The sequence below is a fragment of the Canis lupus genome, chromosome X, assembly GCF_011100685.1.
Source record: "Canis lupus familiaris isolate Mischka breed German Shepherd chromosome X, alternate assembly UU_Cfam_GSD_1.0, whole genome shotgun sequence".
NCBI lineage: Eukaryota > Metazoa > Chordata > Mammalia > Carnivora > Canidae > Canis > Canis lupus.
In genome coordinates this window covers 75,892,076-75,902,111 of record NC_049260.1, presented here as the reverse complement: position 1 = coordinate 75,902,111, position 10,036 = coordinate 75,892,076, and the positions used below count along the sequence as shown (strand labels likewise).

The 10,036-nt window shown below is 42.0% G+C and overlaps 1 protein-coding gene across 4 annotated transcripts; it reads right to left on the bottom strand.

Annotated features, from left to right (window-relative positions):
• Window positions 1-3,381: 3,381 nt before the first annotated feature.
• ARMCX3 (armadillo repeat containing X-linked 3) lies at window positions 3,382-8,883 on the bottom strand. Of its 4 annotated transcripts, none has more exons than XM_038587885.1 (5): window positions 8,716-8,883; window positions 8,103-8,210; window positions 7,758-7,855; window positions 7,431-7,500; window positions 3,382-7,172 (listed from the first exon to the last, which is right to left on the bottom strand). In XM_038587885.1, exon 5 carries the CDS (start codon window positions 7,024-7,026, stop codon window positions 5,887-5,889), a length of 1,140 nt encoding a protein of 379 aa, XP_038443813.1. In that variant the 5' UTR covers window positions 7,027-7,172; window positions 7,431-7,500; window positions 7,758-7,855; window positions 8,103-8,210; window positions 8,716-8,883; the 3' UTR covers window positions 3,382-5,886. The 4 variants fall into 4 exon arrangements, with proteins under 4 accessions (XP_038443813.1, XP_038443811.1, XP_038443814.1 ...); XM_038587883.1 differs by having other exon boundaries at window positions 7,758-7,818; XM_038587886.1 differs by having other exon boundaries at window positions 8,103-8,182.
• Between the last annotated feature and the right edge of the window lie 1,153 nt (window positions 8,884-10,036).

Here is a 10,036-nt window from a genome sequence, read left to right as displayed (position 1 = left end):
TGCATACAATGGAATATTACTCAGCCATTAGAAACAACAAATACCCACCATTTGCTTCGACGTGGATGGAACTGGAGGGTATTATGCTGAGTGAAATAAGTCAGTCTGAGAAGGACAAACATTATATGGTCTCATTCATTTGGGGAATATAAAAAATAGTGAAAGGGAATAAAGTGGAAAGGAGAAAAGATGAGTGGGAAATATCAGAAAGGGAGACAGAACGTGAGAGACTCCGAACTCTGGGAAACGAACTAGGGATGGTAGAAAGGGAGGTGGGCGGGGGGTGGGGGTGACTGGGTGACTGGCACTGTGGGGGGCACTTGATGAGATGAGCACTGGGTGTTATTCTATATGTTGGCAAATTGAACACCAATAAAAAATAAATTAAAAAAAGAATCAAAATAAGCTGGAAAAAATCCTTCCCCTCTCCACATTAAAACAAATATATCTGGGACATCTATCAGTAGTTTAAAAATAGCTGAAAGACAATTCCGGGGTGTTACTAATATCTTAATAATCCACTGGTTATAACCATATCCACCTAAACAAACAATCACATATGTGTGGTATACATTTATAGACATTCACAAGTTATGATATTCACAACATAAAGATTTAATCTTTATATTAGAAGAAAACAAACTGGAATTTATTGAATTTTCATAGGTGACATGGTGTGATTTAATACTTCCAATTTTCAACTGTAGATTACAAGGACCACCTTAACAAGAGGTGAAGATTGATGATGTTAAAAAGTAACTGATTAAAAAAAAAAAAAGTAACTGATTATAATGAATCATTGTCCAAGTCAGTTTGAATGGATTTCCAATTTATAAAATATTGTTGCTTTTATTTGTTCCTGCCTAAATTCCATTTTTCTAATAGAAAAAGGGAATCCCTTTAACTCATTTTAAATGATAAAAGAAAGTAAAAACTAAAAGTTTTGCTTTATGAATCCATGTCATTGTCTGGATTGTCATTACAGTTTATCAAAAGAAAGCCATAAAAATTAGCGTGAACACAGTTAAATCACATTTCAGTGAACAGAAGACTGAAATGGAAATGGAAAAAAGTAATTAAAGAAGTGACCATTCATTTTGCTTGGGTTTCGGAAAAATTTAATAACAAATTATCATTACTCATCAAACAAAAATAATCCAGAAAAGGGAGGAACTAATCAACATGTAGGGAAGAATGCATTGCAAATACTAGTTTCCTCCTGCTGTAAAAGTATACATCTCTCAAACTCTGTACGAAAGCTAATTGATAATACATCTTTATAGTCATAAAACTGCCATCCACTGATACTCTGCCTCTGTCATGGGGGTATCCAAACACACAAAATTTATAGTTGTGTCCAGGGAGAAATATGCTCTAACTATTGAATACAAGTATTTGATTTTTGCAACAAGTCAATTCCCACAGCAGACATGAATGCACCAGTTTCTTCTGCTTTGGTGGCACCAATATCTAGCTAAAACAGCTTGTCCTGATTCCCTGAATACTAAATAAAGTATCATCTGATGATAATTTGGTTTCTGATACAGATTGATGTTAGGGAGAGAACGTTTTGAGCATCAAACACTGGTAACCTGACCTACTTGGTAATTATCTTTCTAATAGTAATAAATTATCATTCTTTTTTATTTTCAAGAAGAAATTATACCCCACTTTATATGTTCTTTTCTCTGCAAACTCAGGAATGCTCAATAAACAGAGGACTGCTCAAGCAAAGACTTTGTATTATTATGCTTACTTTTTCACTTTTTGAAATATAAATGGTCAACAGGGCCAAAGAGTTACACTAAGCCCAACTCAATGGTGGACTGAACTATTTGTGCATGAACCTCTAAGGTAAAGTGACCCATCCAATAGCACGTCCTGCTCTCCCCACCTCCCTTCTTCCTCTCCCCAGGCCTCTCCAAACACACATGTCGTCCAAACCCTTACCACAAGGCCTGAGGAGGACCCAAAGGACAGAATCAAGTGTGGAAGTACACCATTCTGAAACATGAATATCTGTTCTCCTGCTTAATACCACACCTCGGGGCAGGGCAGATCAGGGACTATTATCCTAGTTCTCTGCACCCCAAGATGGCAGTAAGATAGTTCTTGTTTAAAGGCAAAGAAGAACCATTGTTCAAATAGAGAAACCAGGAAAAAAACCTTCAGTCTGGAAGTGATGTAAAACTAATGTACAATGATAATATTGAAAATAGTCATAGTCATTCTTAGAAAAACCATTTTCAAGGGAATTTAACAGAGAAATTAACCAAAAAAAGAGGTATAAACACAAAATTTGCCTGAACCACATCAATTTGCTAAACCAACACTTGGGATATTTATTGAGACAAGGCAAGTAAAAAACAAATTTAAAAAAAGAAAGCCAGTTTTCTGAGCCTTACAATATTATGCTTTGGGTGACAATTTATAAAAGAACTATACTCTATTATTTTTGTAAAATTACCTTTGAACACATTTGACTGAGGTAGATCCACTCAAATTCCTAAAACCATTAGATGAGAACAAAACCAAAATATCCTCTGAGTTTCTAATTTCCCTGGTTTCTCAGGACTGCCATCATCTCTAAAGAAAGAACACTGCCTCCTCTCTGCCCCCATGATTTGCCACAATCCTGGCCACAATCCTAGAGCTGTACCCTTCCCAAAATGCCTGAGAGTAGCATTCGCTAATATGAAAACATCAGGTCATCAGTGTGTGACTTGACCAGCCATATGGCCTTCTTGGACCAGGCTGTCACACATCTGTCTCACATAGCACTTCCCAAAGTCCAGGTGATTAGGTTCCAAATACTACCAGGTGTGGGACATCAAAAGTACACACAGGGTACATAGGGCTGTGCCACGCTAAGACTAGTTCCTTCCCAGTCTCTGTTCAACAAGACTTCCAGAAAATTTTTGGCATCCAGTCACACCTTGGGCCACCACATTACCACAGCAATGAGAATTATTATTCTGTATTAAATGCCCACTGGTGCTTGACCTGGTGTCATGGGAATTAAATGGTCACAGAGGCACAGAGAGCCTGCAGCCAGTCATCTCCCAGAAGGAGGAAATAAAGATAGAAGTGGGAGGGAAGGAGAGGAGGAGAAATCTGCCAAGAGCAGATGGATGCTAGTCAGGCCTATGCCCCTGCCATGTGGTGGCTTTTTATTACTTAACCTCATTTTTACCCACCTTTAAAATGATGTTAAGTAATAAGTCACTCAGCACCCCAAATCCAACATGGCTTCATGTGAATATTGTTTTTAAATGTTCAAGCTCCATACCTGGGTCAGAAAACAATTGTGTTCTCATTGTCTCTAATTTCTCAAGTCTTTCCAATGAATATTTTTTAGGAGAAAATTAGAAAAATTTTAAATCAGGCTCCCAAAATTTATTTATAGTATCATCTAATTTTACACATAGAATATATAGAAATATGGATAGTGAAAGTGCCTGAATGGGTATACACTCAGTTTCAATTCTCTCCAACTGCCACAGTTCCTTACAAAGTTCTTCTTGGCGCCTCTCCACTCTTACAGTCTGTACCTTTTCTCTGGGAAACACATCTACAACCATGTCCTCAATTACCATTCATCCTCTGGTGGCCCTCAAATCTTTTTTTTCCCTCTGAGTGCCAGCTGAATACATTCAAATGACAATAGGCTGTCTCCATCTGGATGTCACATAGATACCTCAAACTCAGTTTATTTTAAGTGGATTAGCCTTCCCCTCCCAAATCTCTTTCTCCTACCTAATAATAGAGCAAGAAAAATGTTAGTTGCCTTTTCCAGTGCCCACCCATGAAACTAGTGTCAAATGAGTCTCCACTAGTATGTGATTCAATAGGGTCACCATATGCAATGACTTTAAGCCAATCAGTTTCTGATCCTTTTATCTAATATAGACAACATTAAGATAGGTATATGGAAGCCTGGGGCTGGAAGCAGATGGTAACTGAACAGAGGATTTTACCCTTTCCTGATCTCACTAGGAATATGTTGTAGAGGTTGGTGGGATCATGTCTGAGGAAATACTGAGTCCTTGGAAGTAAGAAAACCTTATTCCTTTGAGAAGTTATTTTAACAGTTGTCTTGCAGGAATGACAGAACTCTACACACTAGTCACTTAATAAATGCTAACCTTTATTGTTATTATTTACTAAATGACACTGACACACGGCAGAATGCCCCCAGCAAAACAAAGGTCAACCAAAAAAAACCATCAACCCTACATTCTAGGGAGTTAAGGGTGCTCATTTTTCTTAATTAACTGCTCTGTGCCAGGACATTCTAAGTATTTTGCATGTATTATTTAACTTAATCTTCATGACAAGCCCCATCTTCATCACTCGTCTATCATTTCAGAGAGGAAGCTTCAACCTATCTCATTTTTAATCTAAATTGTTTTCTACTCAGTACATGCTCCAATCACCTGCTTCATTCCCAACACTTTCTTTTACAAAAATTTCCAAAAAAACAATATTCATTTCATATAAATGAGAATACATAAATGAATAAAAAGTAAAATGGTAAAGATCATTCATTATCCTTCCACTCAAATATACCAGTTACTGTTTGGATATTTATAATTCCACAGTTTTTTTTTTTTAATTCCACAGTTGTTAATGTCTACTTCAATATATGTTTTACTATCTTTGAAAAAGAAATAGAATCATTCTATGAACACTGCTATCTAACCTACCTTTCTCATTTAACAATGCAGAATGAATATCTTCTCCGGGCAATATGGATTTGAATCGACATATTTATCATATATACCATGTGAACATTCCTTAACTTATTTAACAAATTCAGTGTGCTACACTTAGGTTACTTCCAATTCTTACTGTTTCAGACAATGCTGGGATGAAGAGCCTTGTACATACAGTCTTTAGCCAATTACTCAATTATTTCCTTAGGACAAAGGGTTTTTACATGCTTTAAGGCTTATATGTATTATCAAATGGCCCTCCACAAACCTGTGCAAACTCAGTGTAAACTCATTCCTACAACCAGGGTTTGGTAGGATCCATGTTTCCACACCTTTGCGGACACTGCATAGCTGGTGAGCGAGAGACCTCAATATGAATTCCAATTATTCTTTTTAGTCAAAAATATTTCCTGGCTCTTTGTGTTCAGTGGGATAATATGCAAACAGCTCTCTACAAACTGGCTTCACTCAGCTTTCCAAATTTATTTACTTCCAATCCCCACGCTCTCCACTCTAAGGTGACTAATCTCCTCCCAGTCATAGGAAAAGGCGTCCTACTTCTATGCCTCCTACCTCTAACGCCCCTTCACTCTTGCTTTTGGAAAGCCTAACTACCTAACCCAGTCAGGACTCATTTTCGATGGTTGCTTCCTCCAGAAGTTTGTAGCTATTATATCCCACAGAAGCCTTTGCTTCCTCTATGCTCTGAGAGCACACATTTGACAATGAGCATATGCTCCAGATATTGTTATCTTTTTGTTTGTATATTTCTTATCTCTCCAACTAGATTATAAACCAAGGACATGAATGCTTTCTTTCTTTTTTCTTTCTTTTTTTTCGGCATTAACACACAAGTTTATTGATGATACACGAAGTTAATGCAAATGACAGGAGGGAGCTTACTTATGACCGACCGGTTCACTGTCACGCAAAAGAAATAGTAAAAATATTTCAATCTAGGCAATGAGATAAAAAGCAACAAACATATTTTCAGAATAGGTAGTGATATTCATTCACCCAGTTTAGACTTGAAAACCAACTCAGCATTGATGATACAATGATATTCATCACTCAAAATTGGCAGCTAAAAGGATTCCTTTACCATATAAACAAGGTGGAGAAAAGGAATAGTTTACAATGTGTGTTGCTTCTAAACTACAAAATCAAGAAGTCATTCCTGGCTCTTTGGGAACATACGCTCAGCCAGTTTGGCCATGAATTTTCCAACTTTTACTTTCACCAAAAAATCATGGTGACTTTCTATCCCCAGAATCTTGTCAGCACACCCTTGAAATTCTTTTAAAAAGAAAAACAGTGAACCTTCGCTGAATTGATCCTGAGCAGGTTCAGTTTCTTCACATTTAAAATTGTCATTTATGTTCTCGAATATGACCAGAAGCTTAAGAATAACCTCTTTGTTCTCCTTCTTAGTAAAGAGGGAGCCCAGTGAAGATGGTACTTGGGCTCTGAGCAGTGCCCTAGCCATGGCTGGATTTTCAGCCAAATTCAAAAGGAGTTTCAACACCTGGAATTTGGTTTCTTCATTTCCCGCTGAAAATAAGCGAAAAAAGTCTGAAATGGAATTAGCAAGCATGTGCTGATACTCATTAGTAACAGTCATATTTGTAAGCAATCTTAGTCCAGCCAGCTGCACCGATGAGTTCAAGCGAGAGGTGATTGTGTCATCACACACTTGATTCATGTATATCTTAAGCCTGCGCTGATTTTCAGCGTTCACACTCAAGTTATTCAGGACAATTAAAGCCTTTTCCTTAACTATCGGATCCCGAGTATTGAGAATCTTTGCAACAATTGGGAGACCACCCAGATCACGAATAATATCTCTGTTAAATGCATACGCAGCATTGTTACCTAGAGCAATTAGAGCCGCTTCAAGAATATAAGGCTTTTCAGACATCTCAACCAAGCAAAGAACTTTCTGCAGCTCTTGAGGGGACAGAATAGTATCGTCAGAATTGGGGGAAGCCCGTTTCTGAACAGCCCGGCGAGCCCGAGTAGCCCTGGCCCTTGCTCTGGCTCTTGCTCTGGTTCCAGCCTCAGTCCCAATCCGGGCCCAAGGTGGGTACCACACTATACCCTTGTTCTCACTGTTGTCATCATCATCATCAGACCAGTCATTGTACCTAGCCCCAGGACAGTCCCCAACATCATCCACATCCCCAGATCCACCCTCAGCCATTTTCTCCTTGTTCTGTTTTCTTCCCCGTGTCAGTCTGTAAATGCAATAGCAGGCTCCAGCCCCAATCACCAGTCCCGCAGTCACCCAGCCTACTTTCCTGGCGTAGCCCATGCAATCGTCCCTGACAATAGCAGGGACCAAGGAACCAAGTATTCACTCAGGCTAGGAGAGAAGGGCTATGGGCCTGGGTGCACGTCTGTGAAAGGTGATCGTCTTCAGCCACTTCAAGGCCACAACAGCTGACACTGGAGGTAGACCTGGGGGTGCAGGAAGGAAATGGGGTTTGAGTTTCTCTTTTGTGTTGTCCCATGCAGGGAGTTACAGGAGGACAGGAGAGTAAATGAGTAGCCAGTAGGAAATGCAGATTGTTAACAAACCCTATATATACTTCCTCTACCCTCCCTAGCCCACCCCCTCCCAGAGCCTAAATAAAGGAATGGAACCCTTAGTGTCTGCTGGGGCCTGGGCCAGCCCCAACCTCAGGTGTCCCCAGGGAGTGGCACTGTTGCACTAACCTCCTCCAGACAGGCACTTTGTCCCTTCTTCCTCCCCTGGAGGTGTGCCACGCCCAACAACCCTTGCAATCTGCAGAGAGACCAGAACCAATGAGAAGGGAGGACTTGATGGATTGATTGTTCACATTCCTAGCTTTCCTGATTCACCATCCACGCTGTCAGATTTTTTTTAACCTCTATGCCATCCAAAACATGCAGAAGCCTGCCCCTTTCCTAACCTGAAACGGGAGGGATGTTAGGGAAATAAGGTCGGATTGGATGAACTCCTCCAACTGTGGCTGATTTCCAGGCCCTCCCCTATTCCAGGCAGACCCCACGCCTACCAACCTCTACTGATCCGAGGAAACTTCCTCCCTCGCCTCAAGTGGTGCCACCTGCTACAGCAGACCTGCAGGATGACAGATCGAAATCATGGGGACTAAGTGCTGTTGAGAGAGAGGAGGATTATGAACAAACTCTCTGATAGGTTCCCCTTCTGTCATTCTTCCCCACCCCCACACCCCAGCCCTCCCCTCCCACAACACACATACACACACACACCGAACGCCATTTCACCACAGTCCCGAGAGTGCAAGAAACACACTCAGACTCAGCCCTAACCCAGATTATTGCCATCTCTGGCTTCTCCCTACCCCCACCACCGCCCCTCTTAGGGTCTCCAGATCGTCTTACCCTCAAATCGACCTTCACCGATTGGGGTTAATTTCCTTCCTCTTCTCTTGCCTGGCGTAGTGCCGCAACCTACGGAAAGACTGGCAACCCGGGAGAGGCTTGGACCCCCTAGACACAGAGCCATGGTTAGGAAGACACAGCCACAGTCAGAAAGACGGGAAACGGCCGCTACTGAGTGCTTGGTGGACGACCAGTCCCCAGAACATGAAACTCTTTCCTAATTCAGGGGCCTGTTTGTCAAAGGTTCCCCACCCCTATTAACCCGTCTTAGGGTTCTGCTGACACATCACGTTGCACCTTCCCCCTCCCCGAATGTCCAGCCTTTCCCCGCCGGCGCTGTCCTGAAGGACCGGGGGCCAACACCCAGGCCACGGCTCCCTTTCCGGATTACGGCCTCAGCTCCCCGCAGATTCCCCACTCCCGTTCTCTGGGCTCCTCCCCAAACAGCCCCCTGATCACCATTTCGCAGGATTGAAATGGGCTGCGGGCGGGACAGATGTCGGGGAAAGCTGTTGGCGAGGGGAAGAGACGGCGGAGGCGCCTCAGGACCCGCGACGGTCTCCGCCCTACGCCCTGGGCCCCCCCCACTTTATGGAATCTCCCAGGCACTGACCTGCAAGGATCCGGGACAATTTCCTTCTTCTCCTCCTCCTTCCCTCTGCCGCAGGCCCGCTGGCCCTCAGGGCAATGGGGAGCTGGTACTCAGACGGGAACAAGGACCAGAACAAGAAGGACTTCTGCACACGTCAGCTCTTGGTCACGTGAGAGCTACGTCATCCACCAACTCGGGTCCCTAATTTCCCCTCCCACCAGCAGTGCGGCAGAGGAGAGCCCGCCCCCCTTCTTTCCCTCCCCCACACCAGGCCTGTTACTCTTTCTTCTTTGGTAATCCCATCTCTCCGTAGTTGTGTTTGCCTTCCTCGGATTACCAGGAAGGGACAGCATCTTCCCCTGGGGCTACTGGCCACTTACACTTTTTGAAAAATTGCCTCTTCCTTCCCTAAACTCCTGGGACAGCAACCTCTCTTTCAGCCTCCCCTCCTCCCAGCTATTAATGTCTATCATTTCCTCTGAAATCTGGTCCCAGATCTGAAACGAAAAAGCCATCAGAAAAGGAGACCTGGAGTGAGAGTGGCTTTTTGTTTTGTTTTGTTTTGTGTTTTTTTACTTTCTTAAATACTTCTTTTGTTCTTTTTGTTCTGCCCTTTCCCGCCCCCAGCCTGCATTCTTTTGTGGAAAAAAAATACTATAAAGCTATTTTCATTTGAGGGGGAAAAAAGAGTGGGAGTCACAGAGTGATGTTGGGTGATGGCCTCCAAAAGCCCCACATTTTCTCACTCATGGGGAGTGTTACACACTTCACTCCAAACAATCTTAATGTCTTGAGGCCTAGCACATAACACAACCCTGAGCTCATTAGAGTGTTTAAGATTGCATAAATCTTCTGACTAGGCCAGTGTTCTAAACAGGAGAGCTACACACTTTCCCTTGCACGGGTTAGCAAGGAAGAGGCATGGAGCCCTCAGAAGGTAGTAACACAGAAAAGGCTGAGTAGAAGTCCCAGCTACATAGTAGGTATCTGTCCAAAAAGCCATGCACACCGACAAAGTAAATAGCATAAAAGAACATTACAAAATATACTTGAGCACAAATAGAGAATATCGCCTTTAAATAAAATAAGTGTTAGAGAAACAATGAGACCAAGATTAAATTGGCTGAATGCAGCCTCTAGTAATTAGTGTGGAACCGTTTCACTGATTAGTTTGGTGAGCTCAATGATCTACCTGTCAGCAATGATTGAACTTTTTTTTATGTTTTGGGAAAAGTAATAAAATAGTGTCAGAACATTGGGATCTACAATGGGATGGTCTTTAATAGTTCAGATATAAGGTTATTATCTGAGTATAACTTTCACAATCCACAGACAATATGGG